This window comes from Anas acuta, chromosome 11 (assembly GCF_963932015.1).
Source record: "Anas acuta chromosome 11, bAnaAcu1.1, whole genome shotgun sequence".
NCBI classification, from domain to species: domain Eukaryota; kingdom Metazoa; phylum Chordata; class Aves; order Anseriformes; family Anatidae; genus Anas; species Anas acuta.
The window spans coordinates 16,876,982-16,904,338 of NC_088989.1; the positions used below are offsets into that span (position 1 = coordinate 16,876,982).

Below are 27,357 nucleotides of genomic sequence, written 5' to 3' on the forward strand. Positions count from 1 at the left end.
GATCTCTGAAGTTTTTTTTTTTTTTTTTTTTAATTTTTTTAAGTGTTTTTCAGCAAAAGAAGAACATAGCCTAATTAAGCCTGTATTTTTGTTCAGTTTCACTTTTTTGGGGGTCTAACATTTTCTTCAAAAGTGGGGCTAACTCTCAGGTAAAAAGAAGTTTTTTCATTGCCACTTTAACTCATAAATAGCTGAAATTTATCAGACTCGCCAAGAAGCCATCATTTTAGGTAGAATACTTATATCTGTAACACTTGCCTCAGAGTGGCACAAGGGCATGAGCATCTGCAAATTATGTCGGAAACTGTAGCACGGAACTTGATTCTAGTAGCAATCTTGATTCTAGTGCATATTGTGATGCATTTACTGATGAACAATTTAAGAGAGAGAGTTTGGCTTAGCTTTTGTAATCTATCCTGCATGAAAATCAGATACTCTTGTATTGAGAAAAAAATATTTACTGTTCAGCAGCTTTTGCTGAAAATAGGATTTTATTTATTTTTTTTTTTTTTAAAAAAATCTGATTTATTAAATGTAAGGCAAAATCACTGTCTCATACTGATCTAAATTCAAAACACAGATGATCAAGTCAAGTGGGCAAACCAGCCTTACTGAAATTGCCACTTGCTTTCTGTAGCAACATAGTTTAACTGTCACATGCAGAAATGGAATAAGCAAAATGTGACTTGAAGTCTGCATCTAGAATGATGTTTATAAAAGTTGCATCATTTAGGGACATCAGCTGATAGAGACAGAGATATCATAGTAAAGCTTAGAAGTTCTCACTTGTTATTACAAAGATTTCCCAAACTTACAGGGATATGCAAGATCAAAATTGACTTCTGCATATCTTTCCTTTAGGGAAAATAAATAGGCTTAAAGTCTTAGTCATGTCCTCAACTGGAGATGTGTCATGGCAAGGTTTATTGTCCTTACATAGAAATAATTTCTTTAAAAGGGTGTTTAATATATTTAAGCTTTGTCAAATCTGATACAAAAATGTCAGGTTCTATAAATTTGCAGGAGTCCTATAATAAAGGAGAAATGCTATGGAAAGTGGAAGCCCTGCATATGGTTCTGATCTCATGCCCTGAAATTCAGTGGGATAATAGTCACGTGAAACTTTTGTGAAATGAGACTCAGGCCTGAGGATATCCCAGACTGCGTAGTTATTCTATTCTGCCCTTGCTACATGTGGTTTGAGTTTTTGGTAGCACTTCCTGGATTTATTGCATATTTATGTAGAAGGAGAGTATGCGTCTCTTTCACTCATTAATGCAGAAACGTAGAAATTATAATTTTTCTATTTTTTTAATTTATTTTTGAATTTACTCACCTTCTTCATCATACAATCCAGAACATGGTAGTCATATTTACAGGTGACTCCTTTGCATACAATATCTCCTCCTGTGGATACTTAATCTGATTTTATTAACTGGGAGGATTCAAAAATAAGCAAAACCAAGCACACTGAAGATATGCCTTCTATTTCAAAGCTTTTACGTATCCAATAGTATTTGACCAAACTTTTACATTTGTGCACCTATAGTCTTGATATAGAATAGTGTCAGTTACACATAAGAGTTGGCATCTCTTTGCAAAATTGACCTCTTGTTTACAATTTTATACTAATCACCTTACCGATCTTTCAGTATTGAATTTATTTGCTTTTGCAGTGCCCTACTCTCTACTGTCTGAATATTAAATGTGTTTGTTTTCCCAGAGGGCTAGAGAACATTGGACAAAAGGGTTCAGCAGGAGAGAGTGAAATAAAAAGAGGTTGTGAGTCTTTAACCTTGAGCCTGAAATGAATGTGAACCAAACTCAAGATACTTGGCTTATATGAAGCCAGGTAAACATTCGAGTATAAGCCCACACACTACCAACCATATGACATCTGCTGATGATTAACAGGCCTTGTGTATTTTGCCTAGATTGTTGTATTTAGGAGTGAGATTCTGAACTTCATCTTTTATTCTGAATGGACAAATTTGTAGTATCTAAAATTTTAATTCTTTTATTCTTCTTGCCTGATGCAGTATAATAAATCTAACTTTCAAGGTGGGATGAAACTCAAGAGTTTTTTCTATTACAGCTACAGAGAAGAAAGAAGTGGAAACTTATAGCCATGTCAAAAATGTCCTGAAGTGTTGTCCCCACAGTCTTTTGTTTAAAAGCAGTTCATTTTTTTCTGTTGTCTCCATTACTGTGAGAAAAGGGAGCTGTATCACACTGTTTGTCTTCCCTTGGCATTGTCAGTATCATAAAGAAATCTCATCGACATGAGCTCCACATAGTCCATAGAAATCAACACCTTTTAGGTTCTATCCATCATGGGTATGTCCCTGCTTTTACATGCTGTACATTCTGTGAAGTTTATTGGCTTTATCTTCAAAAAGTAATCACACTTTGTTTCAGCAGAGCCCCTAAAACTTTTACAGTAGATATACTTCATATAACCTTGAACTTACTTTAGCATGCATTAAAAAAAAATGTTGCTATTGGGCCATGTAACTCTCAGTAAATAATATATTTCATGTCTTTGATTAAATAGGGTAGTGTTATTATGTATAAATTAAAATACCACCTTTGTATTCAGCTACCTATGTTTCCATTAACGTACTGAAAGAACCAAATTTTGTTCCTGTAAGCAATAATTTGATACATTAAGGGAAAGATTAACAAGATTTTGAATTATATTGTAATGAAGGAATTCTGTCACTGAATGAGGTGTGACACTGAAAGTAAATGTTTTCTTCTACATACCAAGCAATACAATTTAAAGATGGAGAGTTTCTCCTTAATTGAAATATTGATGGAAATCAATCTCTGAAACTTTAGGGAGATGTTAAAAAAATAAAGTAGTTTTCTACAGATACTTAGAGAAGGAAATTTACTAGAAAGCTATCTCTAAGTACTCTCAGATTTAGGGATTTGTCTAGATCTGGCCCTTATTTTACTGTTGTATTCAGCAGATGAGCTACTTTACATATCAGCAGGTCTAAACTACTTTTTAAGCTAGTATTTTATTTTTTATTTTTAGTAAAAGTCACTATGAAGAAACAGAATCTATGCCAGTAGCATCTAAATGCTCCTGCAAGACTTTAATGGTCCATGCCAGAACTTTTTTCCATAGATCTTTACATAAAGTGAAATGATTGCTGGCTGATTGTATGTTCTGCAATTAAAAACCTTCAGATTGCTCTGTAAACACATTTAGTCCAAGCAAAAGATGTTAGTGTAGTGTTTTCTTTCAGTGGGTCATCAGTTTGAGGAGTCCCAGCAGAGTATTGAATTCAGGTCATGGCAGGCAGGTTTTCGTAACATGTTTTCAAATACAACCTAGTTCTATTGGTTTCCCCCAGCTGTGTAACATGCAAATCAGCTACCTCTAGGGTTGACTAAAAGCTTGGCATTAAATGCAACTTTTACTCCAAATGTTGGTATTAAATGCAATATCAATGCACAGTTTTTAAAACACTTTAAAGCAGTTCTTAGGCTACAGTATCCTTTTCTGAGACTACTTCTGAAATCTTGCTTAAGCAGAATTTCAGTGACTTCAGTGGTGTTTTTTTCTATTACAGAACTTTGAGTCTCATAAAATGAAATTAAGTTCCTCCCTTGCTAGCCTGTAGAGGCTTAAATGCAGTTTGTGTGGCCTGAAAAAAAGCTTTACTTTCACTGGGTACTACAGAATCTATACAGGCATAATATGAAATTGCAAGCCTTTTCTATTTAAGCGAAAATCTAATTTACCTTTATTTAAAAAAAAAAAAAAATCTAGCTGGCAAACAGAACCTAAATCTATGCAACAAAAAGTAGCTGTATTCAAAATAAAGTATTTACTTAGTCGATAAGATATAGTGAACAGCTGCAATTGAGTAAGATGATTTATTTTTATTTAGATAGGGATCTTTGCAGAAAATACCACTGTATCAGCCCATATTTTAAAGTAAGCATGTTACAGAGAAATTCCCTGATTTAACTTAGCACAATGTGGTAGCATGTCTTAAAGACTGCTTTGGCTAACATGCTGTTTTTTAAATTATTTATTCTAATTACTTTGCACTTTAAAATACAAGAGAGAAAGGCCTAGAAAATGAGGGAATTGGTATGTCAACTCTACTCTATGAGTTCAAATCCTATTTTTAGTAATGCAAATGAATCTTTTATATGCCTGTTCACTACAGAACCATAACACAGCAAAACACAATTCAAAGCAATTCAGCCTGCATAAAGCCCTGCTTTATAATTCCAGGTGCTCTGTCAAATAGAGGTACTAGGTGCACCATCTGATTGTAGCACGTAATCTTTACTCTTCTTAACCTCCTCTTGCCTTGCATGCCTGCCAGCCTCCTGATATCTTCCAGTACCCCACATCTGGCAAAGACCATTCTGCACCACTCTGGTCCTCTTATTTGGAACATAAGCAGTACACAAACCTGCTTTTTGTACTGTGCCCTGGTGTTACCAAATGTATTTCTAAAGAGAAGGGAGGGTATTTGGCCTCTGACTGAGGGCCATGGATCTGAAGATGGCATGACTTCTGCTCTCAGGATTTTTGAAAGATTAAAAATATTTAAATTTAGAGAACACAAACAAGGACAAAGGGCAGAGAGATCAAAATACAAGACAGCCTCTTTCTCAAATCTGCTGAAATTCTGTACAGCTTAGGCAGCTCCAGCCACAGGATCAGCTAGATCCCACAGCTGGAACACGGTGACCCCATGCCATTAATAAAATACAGTCTGCTGATTCAAGGAGGAATTAAAGCTTTACAAATTAGTGCTGTATTAAACCAATCAGTAATGTGCAGCATATTCACATGTAAAAAGATACACATACCTACCGCCAACCATTTCAAATGCGTGTGGAAAAGCTTTCACAATGCCTGCTTGCACCTTTTTCTGCCTCTGCCTGTGTTTTGGTCTTCCCTTTAAGAAATGCTAAAAATTCACTCATGAACTACATGGAAGTAGAAGGATAGAACTCATATTTAGTCATAAAGCATTTGCCAACAGATCACATTTTTGCCATTCTGTTTTTTCCTCTTTGCCCCTCACTCCCTTCCAAAAAGTTATGTTTTTTCAGTAGTAACACATAGCACATTCCTTCACGTCTTTTCAGAACCAGCAGGTCACTGGGATACAGACAACATCCCTACCTTTGCTCACCCACAGAGCACTAGCGTCCCCACTCTGCCATGCTCCTCTCTCTCTGCTCCTTTCATTTCCTACTGAGAAAGCAATTTGCACTGTGGCTGACAGTCTGATGGGCTGAGCCTTGTAGTTTTTCACCTGTGTTTTTATTGTCAGGTGGCTAACAACATTAAATTTATCCTGGCATAAGTCTGCTGACCTAGTTTAAAGACTGCATATATGGCATAAATTGTGTCGCTTTCAGCGTCTAACCTTACAAATAGTATTAAAACTGAGACACAGAAAATGAAAGAGCTTGCTGTTTAACAATGCAATTCAAGTCAAACCAACAATCAATACATTATTTTACTATGTTTTCTATATATTAAAAAGTTAAATGGCTAGAACAGTGGGTCTATACTCGAGTGTTTACCTCACATATGCATGAAGGAAAAATAAAAGTTGGTTCAACAATACGATGTTCACATTATCCAGGCTTCCAAGTGTAGTTGTTGTGTGCAAGTTATCTCTGTTCATGTGGTAACTGTGATTTTTTTTTTCTTTTTCTTTTCCCCCTGTGGTAGCATGATTATGCTTAGTATTTTGTCTGCTTGGCTTTTTGTGCTCTTGGCTGCATTCATTTAGATTTTGCTTTAAAACATTGATATTACTGATAGTTTTTACCCTTGGCTCCTGTGTGTCTCATATGTACCCATCAAACTGTGTCTGTGTTCTGTGCTTTCCTGTTTGTGAAGTGTGATATGTTATGTGTAATTTTTTTTTTTTAACAATACAAAAGAGACTTTTTTAATTAAAAAAGCCTTCCTACTTACTCACTGCAAAACTATCAACATGCATGGTTTTACATTTGCATTACAATTAACATGGCTTGTCTTTTACTAGGGATGTACCACACGAGTGGATGTTCGCTTTCTTTAACCAGTACTTCCCATCAGTTCTTTGATGGCTTTAAACTTGATTTATTTTAATATTGCAGTTGATACAGATATTCAAAATGCACATAACTGAGCCACTCGTTTATGCATATAACATCCAGAGACTATGGACTTCAGCTGCCTGCACTGCCCTAACCATATGCTACATTCTTCACAAAGTATTCTCTAACACAGTGTTGCTCTTTAAAGGTGCTACCTCTGACATCTCTTTCCTTTTCTCCCCCCAGATCCGCGTCGTGAAGGCATTCCGTAGCTCTCTCTATGAAGGTTTAGAAAAACCAGAATCTAGAACCTCTATTCACAACTTTATGACTCATCCTGAATTTAGGATAGAAGATTCCCAGCCCCACATCCCACTCATTGATGACACAGACCTAGAAGAAGACTCTGCTCTCAAGAAAAACTCGAGTCCACCGTCTTCGCTGAACAAGAACAACAGTGCTATCGACAGTGGAATAAATCTTACAACTGACACAAGTAAATCAGCTACCTCTTCTAGTCCAGGAAGCCCAATACATAGCCTGGAGACATCACTTTAGCTGAAAAGGTCACTGCAAAAAAAATAAAAAATAAAAAAATAGTAAAATAAAATAAAAACCACAGCAACCGAAATATATAAATATATATATTAAAAACATTGCTGGCTGAAAAGCTGTTTGAACTCTTATTCACTCTGAGACAAGTGAATGAATTGTTGATCACAATGGTTTTGGGGAAAGAATGAATGGCTGATTTACATACCCCCTCTTGTTCCCTTTCAGAAAAACAAAACAAACAAAAAAATACCCTCCTGCATGAATGTACTGTACACTTCTGGCCCTTCTTTCTCTCTTTTTGTTTCTCTTTATTTTTATTTCATTTTGTTTTATTTTTCCTCCTTAAGCAGGAACTGCAGAGGACTTCTTTCTGAGGCTATTTATCCAATTCACTGGTCTGTGAGTTTTTTGAAATGCTTGTGTGGCATGGACTCAATTGTATAGATTAATTTAAATAACTTTTTTGAAGTTGCAAAGCTTAACTTGCACAGTAGATTTGCACCAGTTGGACAGAGGAACTTAAACATTTATGAGACTATATATAGAGATATATACATATAAGTATATACATAATTAATTATATATATGTATATATCTATCTATATATATATAGTTATATATATATAAAGTTTCTTTGTTGGCATGTTGCCTTGTTTCTGCTCAAATTGCTCTGACTATTTTAACTTATTTATGTCCTAAAAAAAGAATGTAATTTGTTTACAAGCCTGTAGATAATATCCTTAACTATTTGTAGGGTTAAGAAAGCACTTCCTGCCGAAGTAGTATAAAAATGGCTCAGCTCAGCTCATTGAAAACGTCTGTAATATTGCACCCTGGATATTTTATTACAACTATGTTCTGATTTCTGCCTGATTTTTTTTTTTTTTTTTTGTTAAGTAATGTAGATATTGCTAGTAAATAACAAAAGAAGCCAAAATATAACACATTGGATGTAGCATTGTGATCCTATATACAGGGAGGTAAACCAGGCTTCCTTTGTTTCAAATAAAAATAGGAATGATCAGGTTCTCTCTTTTTTATTTTTTATTTTTTTTCCCTCTGATAAACTGCTTGAATTTGTTTTGGTGCAACAGATGATAATGGAGGCTATTTCATTCTTTAAACACATGGCAATGGCTTCCAAAAATAATTTTGGAAAGAAAGAATGTGAAACTGAGTTGAGTTTATAAATAACAGATTAAAAATACATTATATTTGGTTTGTCTATATGGAGATCAAACTAATGTTAAAATATTGTGATATATTGTGTTAATCCTTTTCAGTTAGTAATTTAGGCATTTATTTCCTTACTACTTACAAAGTATGGGCTGTTGGCATTTTGGATGAAAATTACTGTAGGTTGTTGCTTTGATTTTTTTTTTTTAAAGAAAACTATCATTTCTGCACTACTAGGTCTGACTGAAGCTATATTAATTGTGTATTGAGATATGCTTTGTGTGATTTTGTTTTTAACCAAGCTTGTCTTCCTGTAGTCACAAGGTATACTGTAACAATTGTTTTACTTAGAGCTTTCTACAAAGAAAGCTATTTGGAAAACCTGCAGTAAGAGGGTGAAAAATATTTTTCAAGATGGTAACAGCCCTGGTAACTTAAAATTTATGAGCTTATATAATTGCTATGTCAACCACTTGAATGCTAAGCACTTTGTGGATCACAGATTTTTCATAAATAATTTTTGTATTTAATATAAAGTTTGCTTGAAGACTTTTCAGCATATGATCTTTTCCATAATTGTACAGTGCAAAAGATATTTTGAATTACACCATTGATTAAGCCAGATGTGTTGAAAAACACTCTCAAACTAGCTTGATAAATTGATTTGTTAAGGTATTACTGGTTGTCTTAAAGTTGGCTAATACCATGGTGCATCTCTGCAGTCACAAGAACTAATCCAAGCCAGAACTCTCCAAAACAAGATTAGACTCATGGCCAAACTGCAGACTGAACTGACTAAAGTGTTTTCAGGGTGCATCAAGACTATTCAGCCAGGTAAAGCTCAAATCAGCTTGAATTGCCAGCTTCCGGACTTTTGTGTAGAAGCTTGAATGTTTTTGGCTCAAACTCATAGTTCGCTGATCCAAACTTTTCACTGACCAACAGAACAGGTCTTGGGAGGCGTATACAACTCTGTTTTCAACAGATAGTGGTACCCGTTTCTTAACAGTAAAAAGCTAGCATGAAAGCATTATTATTTTAGCTAATTCCTAGCAACAAAGTGATTGAAACTCAGTCAGGATTGTTCTTCGCTTTGTAAATATGGTGATTAACCTTTGTATAACATGTATTGGGTTTCTATGGCCTATTTGGGATATCATATTCAGAAGAAAAAAAGTGTTATCTATTTACAGGGAAGCCTCTAGCTTTGGACTTGAACATCTTCAAAAGCTATTAATACTGGAACAATTTATTTTCAGCATCTTAACACTGACTGTTTGCCTTTTTATTTTCAAACACTTCATATTTTTTCTTGGTTTCTTTTTTTTTTTTTTTTTTTAATTTTCCTGTAGGAGTACCCCTCTCTAAGGTACCATTTGCAGACTTGAAAACTGTTAAGAAAATGAACACTGCATTCTGTGTATATATAGTAAAACATATATAAACTGAGATGCATAGAAAACTTGGGCTTTTGTGAGCAGAGACTGTGCTTTATGTATATGATAAATGATAGATTTTTTTTTTTTAAAGCAGAATAGCTATGACCTTTCAACTACAAGTCGTGCATCACAATTCCTTTCTTTTATTGCTTGACCTCTCTGTGATGGGAACAATGGATCAAAAACCAAAATGATCAGTTTGTTAAAATTCCCTGCAATATATAAATGCTCGCTCTCGACGTACTGTACTTAGCAGCATGAGATTTGTGGACAACAATACAGTGGTACATTGGCAATCCATCCCACTAGGGGTTATTAATATATGTTCATTCATCTGTTTTTATGAATTTTTTTATCTAGACAATAATTGTAAATAAAGAACTTACTCTGTCTGTTCATTTAATACTATGCAAAAGGTTATGCTTTCTATTGTTATTCTTATTCCTACAGTGTGATGCTGGAATGTTTGTGGTTTCAAAAAAAAAAAAAAAAAGACAAAAGTAAGTAAAATATGTGATGTAAATTATTTTATAGTTTGAAACAAAATGATAAAGTTTTACTCTTGCTGCTTACTGTCTAATAGATCTCTCTTGGCAGGAGCACAAGTGGAAAATTTAAAGAAATAAATTCACAAAGCAGCATGAACAATAACAGTCTGAACGTAACAGCTTTCTTTATTTTCACTTGAAGTCATTAAATCTAGCATTAGGTTCCCACTGGCATGTTTTAATGTAATCGTGTATGCCAATGCTCTGGATTGGCAGCAGGAAGCCTGCTGACCAGCCAGTGGTAGCACTGGCTACCTCAGGCTTTCCTTACGCCCAGGTGCTGAGTCAGCCCCGAGTGCTTTCTATTCCTGTCTGCTGCGCGACAACGGAACCCCTAGAGAGAAAGCTTGGTCCATGCTGTGGTGGTGCACGGTGGTGGGAATGGCTGAGCTGAATGCTGCAGAGAACTTGGCTGAAATTAGTAAGTAAAGAACAAGGAAGATGCATGAAGGCCCTGTCAATTTGAGTATGACAAAAAATAGTTTAATGTTGGTCCTAAGTTGAGCATCAAAGTCTGTTTCCCTATCACTTGGGCCCATATTACATATCCCTCCATTAAGATTACTTTTTGCATCTCTTTCACTCTCTGCCACTATTAGAAATATTAGGTCTGACACCTTTTGGAACTGTGGGTTAAGGCCAGGAGGTGCATGTCCTGCCAGTTAAGACCTACCCTAAAATCTCTGCATATGCACTGCAAGGGACAAATGAGGGATTGCCCGTTCTTCTGCTCAGACACTCAGCCCCAAAAGTTCCTAGCCCTTCCCACCCCCAGCCTGGACTAATAATGCACCTGTTCCATGAACAGATACAGGCTGTGACCGTGCAAAATTACTGCTGTACCAATGGCAAGGTTTAGAAATTAACCAAACAGGTGTACAGATTCCAGCTTCTCACACGAGGTGTGAGGTAACTGTCATAACCACATTTTTAGAGGTAAAATGGTTCAAATCACAGACTTTCTTGTCTTCTTAGATTTCAAGCTTTTACACAAATTCTATATGACAAGAAGCATCTGATAGCAGCACTGCCAGAATTACTACAAAATAGTACTAAAAAGGGAGAAAAGTTACCAGTAAATAAAAATTTATTCCACAGAGTAAATTAACAAAAACCCTGCAGAAAATTGTTGTTAGGGCATACTGTTGGACAGTGGCTTTCTTGGAGAAGTTGAAATTGTGAGCTCAGTCTAGGTGACAATCTGACTTATTTTTCTTTTAATTCTGTCACTTATTTACAGGTCCAGTTGCCCTCCTTTCTACACACATAACTCTATTTACAGCCTCAGTCCGGGTGCTTTTGGCAGGGCTCTTCATCTCTGAAATAAGTATGCACATGATAAACTGTTTGGAAGAAAGAGGGCTGGGATTGTTCAGTGGGTTTTAAGCAACATATATGTTAATCTTCTGTCAGCTTCCGAGGTCTATTTTAGCAATTGCACCTCTTCAAGATGTTTCTGACATCTTTGTAGCACTGCATGGAAGTGAGCCATGCATGTAAATTTAGGAGACTACCAAGGCAGAAATTCCCCACTATACTAACTTACTATCCCTTGCATCAAACCGAAGATTCAGAAAGGCACGTAATACTTATTAGTCTATCATGGGTAATTCACATCCTGATTCAAAATAAGGGTGCCAGGTTTTATTCTTGCTGTTCTTCTTTTATCCATACTAAATATACCATTAAGAAGACAGCAAGTTAGTTACACACACGTAGGTAGAAAAATCAGGTATTGATCGTGCATGCTGATGCTACACCAAGTGCCACTGCATGTCTTTGTCATGAGATGCAGTACTGACACAGGATGGGGGAAATGGTTCAGAAATAATGGGTGAAGGAAAAGAGAAAGGAGAACAGGAAGGAAAAGGAGGAAAAAAATGCAGGTGCATTTAATACTTTGCTATATGCTAAAATGAAATAAAATTCTAATTGGTTATTGATGATTTGATCTAGGCACTGAGTTCTAATACCACAGATATTTAAGTAGTATCTTCTGTCTTTTCCAACTAAAGTTAAAATTCATAAATAGGCTTAGGTATAGGTTAGGCATCCTGATTTACAAACGTTGCTCAGCTGTTACCTCAAACCTGTCATCTCATGAGAAGATTGACTGGAAGAAAGATGATCTCTGGCATTGCCTTCCAAATTATGTTTTTCTATTATTCTATGACACAGAATAAATGTCACAACTCATGGTATTGGTTAACTTTGAAGTAGTATTAATAGCCCTTCTCACAAAGGCTGTGAGAGGATCAGGGTTCAACACTTCAGGCTTTCTCTTGGTATTATGGTATTACTGTAGTTGCTTTTGGGGAACCACAAAAAGGTAAGCAACAGACATTTCCTACATATGTTTGTATTCCTGCAGCACTGTGAGACACTGGCAAGGATGAAAGAAGAGTTATTCATGGTTCAGATCAGGACTAGGCCAACATGTAAATTGCTCTGGATTATAAACTAGAGATCCATATTTCAAATTTTATCAGCATAGGTAATGCTCAGATTTGTTCATCCACATGTTGATAAGAAGAGGTAGTGACTGCCAGAGAAAAGCGATTCTTTTTTCTTTCTACCTTTACTATTTCAACAGGTATATTAGTTCTATAGTAAAATAAACTGATGGAAACTGAAACTACCATCAAACTACTTATTTATTAAACAAGACAGACTGTTGAAAGACAAATCAAAGGAAATATTTACAACAACTTTTTCTCCCATATGTTCAAATAAACATTGATTTTATGCCGCCAGTCTGGAAGAGCATTTTTGCCTGGTACCAACTGAGGCATTAAGTGCTAAGGAAGGGAATGTGTTTTCCCGTTTATTTTGTCTATGCTATGATGGAACTGTTCACTTTTCAAGCAACTCATAGAGCACCTGCCTCTCCTCCTTGTGTCTGTGGATTTAAGAATGATTAGAAGTTGAGCTGGTATAAGCAGTGCAGATACATAACCAATAAATTTACTTTATAAAAACATCCATAATTGTGAAAAATTGAAATCCAAGTTATTTAGTTTTCTTAACAAACAAACAAACAAACTATAGAATATTTATGTAATCTCTTTAAGAAGTATTTTTAAAGCCTTCTGGTACTTTCATCAGAGAGTTATTTCAAATTCAACTTTTGTAAGAGGCATTTATAATAATTTTCTAAAAAATTAGAGAAGATAAGAAGATAAACATTATTTGGTGGCAAATTATACGAGTAAGTTACAAATACTTTCTCATCAAAGCATGTCAGCTAGGAAAGCTTTCTTATCCTTACTTTGCATAGGCACAATTAATCATAATTCTTAATTTGACCTGTTTGGAATAAAAGACAAAGATTACAGGAGTCATAGGACTTGTCATTTTATATATAAATGGTGAATTAGTTTTGGCAAGTAACTGAAAAATATCACATTCTTTCTGTCACAAACAAACATGCTAAAGACTATATTCCATATCTTCTTTAACTCATGATAAACTTGCCATACCTCTAAAAAGTTTTAGCACTAGTATTTATGTAGTTATATGGTGAACTGGATCAGGCTGTTTACCTGCTGAAAACTAGTTGTTGTTGTGGCTGCTGGATAATTCCGGCTGCTTTTCAGGCAGTTCCATGACTGGTCTCACCATATGGGCTGGTGAAGGCTAGAGGTAGGGCAGAGATGCAATACTATTAACAGAGTGATAGAGAGAGGACAGAATAAAGACACAATTATTTCAGATTAAAATGACTGTTCTTCCAAGCGGAATTCAAAGGGAATTGAACAGATGCCTCTAGTTTTTGTTTGTCTTTCAGTCTTACCACTTAGGTATCAAGCATATCATAGTGAATTATGGTTTCAGAAGCAAAAATGCAGAGTCACAAGCCTCTGCTCAGTGGCTGGTGTAAATAAAGCTGATTTTCTGCCAGGCAGGTGCTTGCATCTGATAAAATACCATCACACTTCACATGACCTGACATACTTGCCGGAAGTCTGAGCGAGGCTGAGGGGACTGACCTCTTAACAGAGCTGTAGGATGTACAACATTGGCTGGATCTAGGGAAGCCACTTCTGATTATATATATACCTTTATTTTTTCTAGAGTTTAATCTATTGCCAAGAATTAAAATCACTTATGGTTGATTTTATTATCCTATTTTATCTTCCTATGAGGAATTTGGATATGTTCAGTATTTTTCTATTATACTTTCTGTGCTGTTTTCTATAAGCCCGAAGTGATAAAAAGGGTTTTATTAAATTATGCCTTTTTTCCTATATCCTACATTTTACATCCTACATATCCTGTGTTTTCCTACATTAGTGTCCAGTAGCCTCCAATACCCCATGGATATGAATACTCTTGGATATGAATTGCAATTTCACTATACGAGAAAACAGAGAAAGACTACATTTTTAAGTATGCTTTAAGGATTATTCAATTGCCTTTCTTTGCATTTTCATGTTTAAGGCTAAAGCACTACCTAGTAATGACAGAGCATTTTGTCTCCTCAGTGTTCCTGCCCATCTGATGGTGCCAGTACATTTTGTGCTTGAAAATGTTCATGCTGATCTATGATGTACCACTGGCAGAGCATTCTTGTGTTAATCGTGGGCCAGTACAGCAGAATGGAAATCTGCCATTCTACCAAACACCAGACACTACAAATAATAGCAATCTCCTGACACCACTTTGAATTGCCTAACGTCAGAGAATACTGCTTTGTTGGCTAGTTACAGTCGAATCTTTGCTTAAGATTCATTTTCTTTCAAAAAAGAGACCCCCAGCAGTCTCTCTATGCTTAAATGTTCAGTTCTATTATTGTATCCTGAAATGGGACTAAACTGTTATGATTTGAGATTCCTTTGTTCAGTAGCTTACATAATGCACATGCTACATTGCACAAATCATGTCTTTATTTATAAAAAAAAAAACATCAAAAGAGCCATTCTTTAGGTTCTCTCATCATCTGAGACTTGGTGGGGAACTCAGACAAGTAGTACTGAGAGATCTCTTCTAAATTAGTTTCACAAAACATAATTCGAAAAAATCTTATCAAAGAAAAAAGGTCTAGTTTTAGAAAATAGCAGCTAGTCATCCTGGGCTCAGAAAACATCTGATTTTGAGACTTTGCAGGTATTATCACAAAGGAGAGGAGAAGTCCTGCTTTTTCCAGCTTTAACAAAATACTGCAGTTGCTCCTGAGGCTGCAACTCAATAGTGTCAGAACAGCAGAAAAGTCAGTATAGCTCTGGCCACTTGGGCCTCTTACCATGGCCCTGTGAAAATGAGCTTTGAAAATGACACATGAAGAACACTTTAAGAGAATTTCTAATAAGGTAATTTTAGTAAATGGTTATAAAATCCTCAAAATAGTATGCAGGTTCACTTCTAAAAAAAAAAAAAAAAAAAAAAGGTCCAAAGTCTGTATGCTGTATTAGAAAATTTATTTTCTTTAAAAGACAGATCTCCCCCTTTTTTATTTTATTTTATTTTTAAATATATATACAATCTTCATAGAGTTAATAATTTCAAAAGCTACTTGCAAGCACTCCCACCGAACTACAAATGAAACTACTTGGTAGAACTTGTCATAGCTTGTAACACATACATTTATTAAGCTGCAAAATTGAAAATATTTTTTTTCTAGGTTTTAAACAATGGTTAGTTTAAAAAGCCCTATGTTACATCAAAGCTACCATGGCTCAGTCCCTGACCAAGAATTTCAAAATGGTAAAAAAAAAAAAAAAGAAAGAAAAGAAAAGAAAAAAAAAAGCTAACATCTATTAGAAGCTTTTTCAAGACTGAAGTGGTTGACGCTCATTTACAGGCTAAGCCAAAAGGTACAAGTGTTTTCAATCTTGTGATGAGAACTGTTGGCACTTGCAAACCAACAAAAGAAGCAGGTGCAAGAAAGAAATCTTTTGAAGTCTTATTCTGCAAAAGTACTAGCTATCTAGAAAATATAATGTTGGCAACAGTCATATATTTCTAAGCAATTACCCAAAGCAAATCTTTGACCTCTGGTATTTCTGTCCACTATTAGCTATCATAGTTATCTAGTTTGCAGACATAATAAGCATCAAAGCCACCGAAAACTGAAGGTTGGCTTGAATAGTAGTTGCAGGTGTGTGAGCTGCTTAAGATAAAACACTGATGTAATAGCAAACAAGCATGTTACCAGAGAATTCTTTGTGAAGCAAGAAGGTGGAAAAAAATAATCTACTGTGTGATGTCGCAATGGGAGAAGATGTGATCTGAGCAGCTATGCACTGATTTATTGAAAAGGTAACGTTAATGTTTGGAGAACACGGTAAAGGAGAGTGTAGTATTTTATTTCTTAGAAAGCCTCACTGGAGGAGTTCAATTCTGTTCAGCCATTATGTCCTTCGAGATTATTTTGACTTGCAGTGTGTTACTAAGCAAATTTGGAAGACTTTAATGTAGCATTCCTGGTGAAATCAGTAAATCCTGTCTACTGCAATGATAGACCCCCTACTGCTTTGATTTACGGTCTACCATATGCTTGGTCTTTTTGTTTGTATCTTGTTCTGTTGCTTGTCACCAGATTTACAGAATCTTCCTGGGAGATCTGGGCTCCCATGGGTCAGAACAGTGCAGCAGAACTCCTCTGAGGAAATAGTACTTTTATTCTCTCATCTTAAACTTAGTATGTTTGATGGCAGTGAACAGCATTTGAAACTTATTAGCCCAGATACACAAAAACTATTTCAATTCTTTGGATTAGGATTTCATTTTTTGTCATTGCTTTTCACTTCTGTTCCAATCTGCATTTTGTGAATTACACCCAGAAACCTGTAACTGAAGTAACTTCTATAAATAATGAAGAATTATCCTGCAATGTCACACATTTCAATCCATTATTCTCTAGTTATCAGTATCTCACTGTTACTATTACTCTTTATTTCATGTTTCAGCTGATAGACTGCAGATACTTTTTTTTTTTTTTTTTTTTTTTTTTACTAATTTTAGTAGCCATCTTTTCTCTACTGTGAGTTTAACCAAGCATAAGCTTTCCCATTAGTGCTATATTTAGTCTCCTTGACTTCAGGGGCTATTCTTGCTATTTGTATGTTGCTTTATAGACAGAAGGCCAGCTAAGGGTACAGAAAACTTCTGGACTCAAGCTTTAAGTTTGTAGCTATTTGTTTTTTAGGACGTCTTCACTGACTTGGAAGCACAGAGTATCTCAATGTGAAAAGCCCTCTTGTGTGATTAATAACAATGCTCTATTATAAGTAATCACAGATTGACATTGAGATGGGTTGCTGTCTAAATAGAGAAGCAAAATTTAGAATGGGAGTTAACTACACTTGAAGTCAACTAGGTTTTTAAGGATCCTTCTAATCCATCTTAAAATTTATTTTAAAACTGAGCTTCATCAGATTCTCTTACTGCTCATTCTTGTACTTAATTGCAAGCTGCCCATCTCAAATGAAGGTGCAAGCAGTACTTGTATTTAGCATTTAGTATCGGTGTTAAACATTTGCAGATTTGTTTACACAGAGAAAATACAGTAATGTGTTATTTTAGCTTTATGGGAGTTGCTTCTTGTGGCAACAAAGGCTGAGGTAACACTGTGGTAATGCAGTGAGTTGTTGCCATGAGATTAATATGTTTTTGTTCCAGACACAAGAAAATACTAGGAACAGATTTTTGGACTGGAAAAAAAAAAAAAAAGCTACTTTCTAGTCAGAATATACAGATACACTCTTTGACATGAAAAACTGAAGGAAAAAAAAGTGTTACATTTCCAAGAACTGTGGTGACCTGTTCTTGTCCATAAAATCTCTGACAGATCCCCAGAGGGTTGTGACTGAAAAACCTGATTGATGCTGTGCATGTGCAGCCTGGTACAGTCTTGTAAACCTGTCGGCTTTGGACAGTCTCCATTAAGCTCGGTAACTCAGCCCCGCAGAGAAGCAGCTGCCATAGGGGTGACAGAAAGGGTGCTGGGGAGAATCGGAATTAGAACAGGTTTTTTTAGAATCTTTTTATCTCAAGATCGGATTGCGTTTGCTTTTAACATTATAGAGAGGCTGAGCTTCATATCTGAGAGCCACAGGAGAAAACCATGGTGCTGCATTGGAAGAGCAATGCCTGGGTTATGTAACTTTAAAAATTGTGAACTACTTTTGAGTATTGTACAGTATAGCATAGCTGGAATGCTCCAGGATCTAGGCACTATGGTGATATATATGATAATAACTGTAATGATTCCCCGTACTCAGCTTTTATGATGCAGATTCAATCCTCTGGTATTGGCACCGTTGAGGGGAGAGGGCATTCTCCGCAATGTTAATGGTCCGTGCTATAATAAATACTCCCTTTCAAATTAAATTGAAAATAGAGCTGATAGCAACTCAGATTTGACGAACGTGTTCTGAATAACAAGTGAAGGCAAGAGTGTAAAATCAATAGGAAATGAATTCTCTGCAGGTTCTCCAGCCCACGCTGCATGGCACTACCATGCGCCGAACCCAAGTTCAAGTATTTCTCTGTCTATTCCTCTGCGGGTTTAATGCACATCCTACACATAATACTTACTTCCACCACTTTCATATGGAGAATAATTAATTTACAAATTCTTTAAGTCTCATCCTCAGAATTAATTTTATTGATTTGTATAGAATAGAAAATGTCTTCATTCTCCCATTCTGACTGCCCTCAACAGAAGTTAACATACAACTATAAAAGATATTACAGCATTAGAAATGAATCTCATTAACATCATTTTTTGCAGTCCACCACCGCAAAAACAGCAGTTTTCATGTTTCACATGAAACATTCTGTCTTCAGGCTTCAATAATTCCCAGAAAACTGTTGAGCTTTGAAGTAATCCCTTGAACGTTGAGTTATTCTGATCAAAAGAAAGAACTATTTCTAAGAATTGTAAATTTCTTTGATTTTTCTGATTATTTTTTTCCTTTCCTTATACACCCCCACCTCCCAATCCCCCCCTTTTTTTAACTGCTGTGGATGGGATTTTGTTTTTGGTGTTTTGTTTATGGAAGCTGGATTATCACAAACAAATAAATTAGACTATTAGCTTAAGTACTTATTCAGGAGAACTTCTTCTCCTGTAAAATTTCATGCCCAATAGCAGTGCAGGTGGTAATAAATGTGGTGATTAAATAATAATTAAAAAAAAGCTTTTTCATTATTTTTCTCTTGGCTTAAATGTGGTTGCAGAAAAACTTGACAGAGTAATCTAGTTTTAAGTCTTTGGGAATAATACTTGAATATTTTCTACCACAAAATTCATGAAGTTATCTAACTTGAGGATAAGAAAAACAACCAAGTTCATCAAGTTATTTTTCCACTGAACTATTACCCTTTTCCATATCCATCAATTCCTGCAAATGATCCACAATATTTTGCAGGAGCACTGTATCTTCTGGTAGCATAGATAAGCAAAATGCACATCACAAATACTACTCTGGAGATGGGAATTCAATATTTCCCCAATAAATTCACAGAATGTGTTACAGAAGTACAGTCAGAAGCATGCCAAAGAAAATGGACTGGGAAGCTGGTTTAAGTAAGGGCCGCGGACAGCAGCTGAGGAGACCTGTCTGTTCTCAATTCACTGTCCTAAACCAGACAAAGTTGGCTCTGGAAGAAACACTACAGCAAACTGGGAAGAGGGCTGGGCAAGCCTTTGGGGAAATCATATCAAAGAAGTATGAGGCAAATTTAATAGCACTTACTTGTAGGTTAAATCAAGAAGAGGAAGGGAAATAAAAGCAGGATGTAATTATGCCGCAATTATACAAAACTGCTTGAATTAATTATGAAGGCCCTTACTTATGGCTGCAATTGATGACACCTGGACGCTGTAGCAGACTCAAATGGTTTTCTGCTGTAAATTTTACAAATGCATAGGTGCAACCAGAGGTGCAGCTAAAGGACAACAGAAGAAACTGCTTCCATAGCAAGACTCCTTCCATACCTGGGGGAATGTAATGTGATAGTTGTCTGTCAAGTTGCTGTGCCCCAAGGAGGGTGGTGCACAATATAACGCACTCAGCTTTTTTCCCCGGATGATGTTCTGGCACACGCTGAAAAACTTTAAACGTAAACTGATATGTTTAGCATTTTAAATACTTCTAGCTGCCACTGCAGCATTAACTCGGAGAAAGGGAGTTTTCCTTGGACATAGGATAAGTTCACTGATGGCTTTGAATTGTTATGGGGTAGAATCAGTGAAGCCGTGTTGCAACATGTGGATTTGCAAGTGGCATTCAAATACAGAGGTCTTGTATTATTTGCAGAATTAGATAGTGAGTGTACATGTCCCTGTGGGTGGATGAGACAGAAGCAATGAAAATAAGAGAAACAAAGGTAAAAATGACACAGTCGCTTCAGGGGGAAAACACATACAACTCAGAGCACTAATTAAAGAACATGAGCTTCAAATTTAGTGCTAAGAGGAAAGAGATCATGATGTTGGATGAGGAATATTGCCTTCCATCCTCTCCCACCACCCCCAATAGTCTCAGGAAAACACAGCTGAAGACAGATAAACAGGACAGTATCAAAGAAATTCTATAAATGCTTTCTCTCTTTTTAGAAGAGTGTTAGACCCCAGGCCAACTATGCTCTGCTTTATGGGGCAGAATATAGATACTTGCAATGCGATCGTATTTTTCATTGCTGCATGTATTTATGTCCAGTGATTTGCTATGATGGTTACAGTTAGAAACAGAAAGCTCAGACATGCTCATGGATTTATACGTCACAGTCTTAAAAGTGCTGTGCTCTACCCTTGCCTGTTCCACATGAGAATTCAGAGGTGATATCAATTCATTCCAAGTTATTCCAAGAGATAATTTGCAATTGATTTTTCAGTGCTCAGATTAGCCACATAGTGTCACCCTAGACCATCAAAAAGTTTAATAAAAGGCATTCTGCCTTATCATTAGCTTTGAGAAGCTGTACTAGAAATAGTCTAGAGAAATGTTCCTACTTCCTAATAAATTAACAAGCTTCTCAGGGGGATCTATTTCATCCTGCGTGACATGTCATTAGCCAGAATCCTGATGTCGTCAGGTGTTTCTGAAATTCTGGGAGAGATGTCTCCATACTCTATGCCAATCAACACCAACAAAACGTATTTTAGTTGTTCTTTTCTGCTTCAGATCTTGTCCTCTGTAATTTTCATATTTGGAGAGAAAATGCTAACACTAGTGTTTTAGATTTTTAGCAATGACATACAAAAAGCATTTTTTTGTGAGTTTTTGAAATATAATTTTGATTTTGATAGCAAACATATGTTTCAGAAAAAGCCTATGTATTTAAATTTATTCCCCTCAGGAACTCTAGGAATGCTTCAAATGAAGCAAAGCAAGATCTGTTATTTCACTTTATCTTTGTTTTCTGAAGGTGGATGGAACAGAAATTGGTTTGTATTCCAGAGTTTGCATTTGCCCCATATGGCTTTGATTTCAGATGAAATATTTAAATCTAGATAATACAAATTATTGAAAGAATCACCATTTTAAAAACTTTTTTTTTTAAAAAACACAAAGCAAAATTATAAAGTATCTTTGATATCCAAAAGAAAAGATGTAAGTGCAAAATATGAGGAAACTTTGCTCTAAAACCATAAGGTCTTTAAAATCTAATTGTAAGGTTATGGACATCTGGATGTGGAATGAATTGAGATTCAAAGCCTATTCTCCATCTCCACAGCAGACACATAATAAAAAAATAATTACAGATTCCACTTATAACAACTAAATTTACCATGAGCAATAAGTACTAATATTAAAGGTAACTAGTCCATAATAAATAACACCTAAGGCATTCTTGATAGCCACAGTTAACAGCAATCACTAGGTAATTTAAGGTGGTGTTCTTGACCCTATTTCCTCTGTTATATCTACTAAATTAATAAGATTAAACTATCACTATAGTCTGTCGGGTTTTTCTTTCTTTTTCTAGAATTCTAGAACAGAGGTTTGTCTGGAGCTTTTTTTCGCACACAGACCCATATACCTCAAGTCTAACACAGCGATTCTATTTATTAAACTCTTGCTATTTAACACTGCAGTGAACAATTCATCGCTGTGAGTCTCTATCAGAATACAAAGCAAGGTGACAATTTAGAAGTGAATAGAGACTTCACCAAGCTGCAGCTTGCATTTTGGACAAGTTCGAATAATAAATGCATATATTAAATATACATATATTAAAATAAATTAGTTAAGGTTAAATCTCACTCAGGACTTCCAGAGTATGTGTAATGATGGATGTACAATTATATTGTACATCAAAATACTTCCAAGTACACTTCAAAATTCAGGGTCTTGCTTAATGTTCCTTAATTATTGTCCATATACAAAAGGAAAGAGTGAAAACATCTCAATTCTCTCAATTCAGATGGACAGTTAATGAAAACTGTTAAGCTGTTTTTTTGTTTTGTTTTTTAGGAAAGGTTAGTGAGATAATGATGTCATGGAAATATGAAGTTACCTAAATTCTGTGTTTTTTGTTTGTTTGTTTTGTTTTTGGTTTTTGGCTGGTTTCCCTTTGAAGAAGAATAATAGAGATTATAGCTAGACTTCTTTCAGCAATAGAACTACTGTTGTCATGAATAAGTAATTGTGCTACCATTTTTATATTACCATTTCTTTTATAACTGCTCCTAAAAAAATGCAAAAGATGACAATGCCACAAGGCAGCAAAATAGACAGCTACTTAGCTGCTGAACTGTGCTGCAAACAAAACTGAAACAATAATTTTTAGCCTGTCCAAGAGGTTCTGCAATTAATTGTTCAAAAGCCTGCTGCAAAATTCAGATTTACTATGTCCTTTATCTTCTTCCTTTGGGAGCAGCTTGTGGAAGTGGCTGGAAGAGGAATGTGAGGATTTTGCAGGCTGTTTTTGTTGTTTGTTTTGTTTAGTGTGTGGTATGTGGCTTGGTTTTTTATTTGTCATTTATGCTTTGTTTTGAGGTATTGGACTCTCTGTTCCCTCGGATGGGACATTGATGGTGAAAGAAAATAGCATATGTTCTGAGTTTGTGATTGCAAGGGCAAAAGTCTTTTGAATGGTGGTTAACTGCACTAAATCATAAACAAGATATTCTTGAATTCTGTTGGAGTGCATGGAGTTCAACTTTGAAAAACATATTTGCCTGGAAAAACAGAAGAGCTGCAAATGATCATTAAGAGTTTCTTATCTCCCTTTACTTTCTGGCAATGCGCCCAATTTTTTTGGTCATCTGCCTCTACTTCTATTCTCCACTCCTGTCCAAGCAGCCCTCCTTTGTACCATGGCTCACCCCAGAACTCACAGCTTCTCCTTGCCTCCATTCCTCTTCTACTCTGCTCTTGGTTGCTCCCTGACCTTCCCACCAGAACCTTTTCTTCAGGGGCTGGGCTGCTGCTGAAAATGACAGTGACAAAGTCTTTTAGTAAATCCTAACCACAGCGAAATTGCTGGGAACAGTGGGAGCAAAGCCAAAAGGTAGTCTGAGAGAGGTTCAGGAATCTCTGTAGGAACCCAGAGAGTACCCAGGAATTGTACCCTTATTTTTGCCTCCTGGCTGCAGAGCCTTCCTTCAAGTATATCCTTACATTCTTCCAATCCTATATACTCAAAGTAAATAAACTGCAGTTACATAAGTTTTATATTTTATATTAAAATATAATTTTAATATAATTCTGGATTATATATTAATATAACTGTGGATTGGATAATTGTGGATTCCATGTCTGAGAGTTTATGGCTTAGGTACAGCAGAGAACAAGCTATTGATTTCACCTAAAAATTAATTAACATTCTTAAAACATGAAAGAGGGAAACTTGAGCATGTAGATTTCTAATAACTAGAAGCATGCATGTCCTGAAAGCAGTTCAGAAATCCCACATAAATTAAGATCTGAGATGTCATAGAAATGTGAAGCAATAAATATATTCAATTACCAGAAGTTGAGCTTCAAACAACATGAAATCAGTTACCTTCTATAAATTTGACCCACACTCACAACATCTGGCAGGATTGTATTGCTTACAGAGAAAGATTTCAGGATGTGTTTAGGTTAAATTAAATGAACCAGCTTTAGTAATAATCTAAGTTTCCGTCACTGTTCATTCTGACAAATTAAGTATATACAATAAACATCTATTTTTGTTTTCCTACATTTCAGCATCTAAAAAACAAGCAGGGAGTTTGTTAGTTTTCCCTTTGATTCCATTTTATTGTCTGTTGGCCTTTCCTAAATTGCTGGAGTACTCAACCTCTTGTATGCAGATTGATTTGTTTTGGTTCTTTTGTAGCTTGCCCAGCCAAGCAGATTGAGCAGCCATGATCTGTGATTAATATACACAGCAAAAAGGCTCATCTAGTTAAAAATAATAATAATAATTATAAAAAAAACCCTCACTATTGGAGTACATTTTTTAAAAATGACTCTTAAAATTACTTTTCCTAAATAGTTGGACCTACCCAAATTGTTGTTTTGTATGAATAATAAAATGTTATCCTCCTTCCCTCTCTTTTTTTTATTTATACATAAGCTACCCTTCTAAGAGATTGATGAACAACATTTGTGAGTAATAGGAGGAACTCCTGGAAATTATCTACTGTGATTAAAACATACTGGATGAACATATACAGACATAAACAGAATGAAGAATAAGATATCCTGTATGTGTTTCTTTTAGTGTTTAATGAAAACAAGGCAATCTGAGCATTTCTGTTCATATCTACAAAACAGCATAGCAGGACTAGTGTTTGCAGAACTCAGCAGTTCATGTCTGCAGTATATTCAGTTTGAGTAGGACTGGGAAGTTATCAAAGTCCCCAGTTTACTGGTGGCAACTAACCAGCAGCTCTTGTGAATCCCATCACAGCCAATGTACAAGAGGAAAGGAAGCATTAAATCCGGAATAATTAGGATATGACTTATTCAGTTTATTTGGTAGGTACAAGTAGAACAGAAACTACCTTAAAAATGGTTGAGGGAGTGGTGATGGTTACAATTCCTTTAAGAAGGATCAAGGATGAGTTATGGTATTTTTAGTTTAAGGGGAAAAAGGGGGAAACAACAAAAACTGGATTAACAGTTTTCTGGCAAGACATATGTCCAAACGTTGTATGCTTCTAAAGGGAAGATTACTTTGGAGTGCTGTTTACCTGCCATGTTGTCCATGCTCTTTCTGTGGTCTGGAAGTAATCCACATTCAGTATATCTTTCAGAATTGGGTAGTCTAGAGATCATTCAAGGATAATCTTTTTGATGGAGAGTTTTTGCAAAACAAAAATGGGGATAGTTTACTGTTGGCAATATCATTGTAAAGCTGACTAATTCTATTGTTGTCAGTACTGGAAAAGGATATATTCAGTATTTAATGAAATTGATAAGCTCCTAAGTACAAAAATCATGTCTTGGAATGTTTAGTCCTGCAACTTTTTTTTTTGTTTGTTTGTTTGATGCTTAGTATGTCTCACCTGTGATAACAGATCCTTAGGAAGGTGCTTTGTACTTGCTGAGTTTGAACTGTCTAGTTAATTGGATATCAGAAGGAAGGGGAAAGACAAAGCAAAACACATGCCTTAGAGGAAAGGGATTTTTAAACTTAATCAAGTTCAGTCCTTACTGTATTACATCCATGCTTAAGATTTTCTAAAGGATTTTTTTTTTAATCTTGCACAGCATACAGTTAAAATGATGTTAGCATCATTCTAGTTCTCCGTGGAATTATCAACCCGCAAGTAACTATTTTGAGTTTATAAGCAGAATAAAAGCTGCATAAATTTCAAGGTTTGAAGAGTTTTCTGATTTCCATTCCACTGCATAAAACCATTTTCCATTTTTATTCTCACATTCAACTTCCAGTAAAACCAGATGAAAAAGGTTAGACTAATATTTCTGTCTAAAACCTTCACAAAAAATGTTCTAATTTTTATGCATTTTCTCTGCTTATGAACAGAACATAATAAAGCAGGAATTTCTCTATAAAATACATTATAATCTTCATCACAGAGGCTTTAAATTAGACAAAGAACTTGTTGAGGAGCTCTTTTCTCAGAGTAAAAGGATACTTAATTAGATGGCCTACTTGGATCCAGATTCAAGCACACATCTTTACTGAGAATGACAGATGAAGTGTGTTTAAAGTAGGTTACATGCTGAAGTATTGTGACTTTAATGTCCTAGAGCACAGATATAATTCTCTTCTTTCTTGACTGCCAGTTAATAAGGACCACTTAATATTGACTACAATATCAGCATTCAAATTGGAGATAAGCCAGGAAGTATTTGCAGTAATGTGATATACAGTAACAGTGGAAATTCAGTCTAAAATTTGGCAGATATTACCTTCTTTAATAGCCACATGTGCAGTATTCAGTTTCCTTAGAGTAAGGGGGGAAAAAACAAAACAAACAACAACAAAAAAACCACAGCACACCAAATTTAAGTCTAAATGTTACAAGTATTGAAAAATACAAAGCAAAGCTGCCTAAATGCTGCACAGTTTTTGCTTGACTTTAACATGAAGAAGTGATGTTCCTTCTCATTAATTGTGCAAACTTAACCAACCAGCTTAAGTCCGGTGAAATCCCTGCTGCTAAAAAACACATGATGAGGAAGCATTTTCCTAAAGGCAGAAGGTGTGTGCGTGGGGGGAACTAAAACTGAGTCATTTAAAACAAAAAACAACTCTTCTAGGAAAACTAAACAAGGACTTGTTTAAGTAAAACCTTTTAAGTAAAAACATATTTAAGATAAACCATCTTTAAATAGATATAGTATTACCTTCACAGCTGTAAATATGTCATTAACCTGGCTCATGAGTTCCAGTCAATTCATGTCAGAGTATTGTAATGGGCTATTGGAGATGTTTTAATTATCATCATTTTATGCTGGTGAGAATCTTCTTATGACATACTTCTGATTTTACAGCTAAACATAGAAGTGAGCTTTCTTTGTACTGCAATACACATACAGGCACAAGCCTCCTTTTCCCTTGGGGGCAAAACACAAATGCTGTCTGGGTGGAAACTGCCTTAAGACAACACTCACATGGAGAAGGAAGACGTTCTGGTTTCTGTCTTTCTCTGCACAGAAAAAAAAAAAATCCCAGTTCTTAGTCTGAAAGTTACATTCTACTTCTCATGTTGGTGCTTCAGTGATCTTCTGAATATCAGTTTCTAGACTGTAAACACACCCTTTGTTAAAACAGGTGAGCGCCTGGATACCTCAGAGCCCTCCTACAAATGCTCCTAACAACAAAAGTTATAAATTTGCCTCTTTTCAGGTTTATAAGCTTATTAAAGTTTATTTGCAGTTTAAATTTATTTCTGTTTGAGTGGACTTCTTCACCTTAATTACAGTTTACTTTGATACTCTGTGGAGAAGTTAACAATGTCATTTATTGTGCTAGGGATCACAGAATTGTAGGGGTTGGAAGGGACCTTAAGAGATCATTGGGTCCAACCCCCCTGCCAAAGCAGGTTCCCTAGAGCAGGCTGCCCAGGTAGGCGTCCAGATGGGCCTTGAATATCTCCAGGAAAGGAGACTCCACAACCTCCCTGGGCAGCCTGTTCCAGTGCTCCGTCA

At 35.7% G+C, this 27,357-nt stretch overlaps 1 protein-coding gene across 24 annotated transcripts in view; it reads left to right on the forward strand.

Moving 5' to 3' along the window:
* ATP2B2 (ATPase plasma membrane Ca2+ transporting 2) overlaps positions 1-14,705 on the forward strand; it is a 421,948-nt gene extending 407,243 nt beyond the window's left edge. For 18 of the 24 annotated variants that reach the window (XM_068695120.1, XM_068695119.1, XM_068695126.1 and 15 more), the window contains one exon: positions 6,322-14,705. In XM_068695120.1, the coding sequence (XP_068551221.1) occupies positions 6,322-6,633 (312 nt within the window). In that variant the 3' untranslated portion in view covers positions 6,634-14,705. Of the gene's footprint in view, positions 1-1,723; positions 1,780-6,321 lie in introns of all 24 variants that reach the window. The other 6 variants (XM_068695135.1, XM_068695140.1, XM_068695138.1 and 3 more) reach the window with 2 other exon arrangements.
* The last annotated feature ends 12,652 nt before the right edge of the window (positions 14,706-27,357 follow it).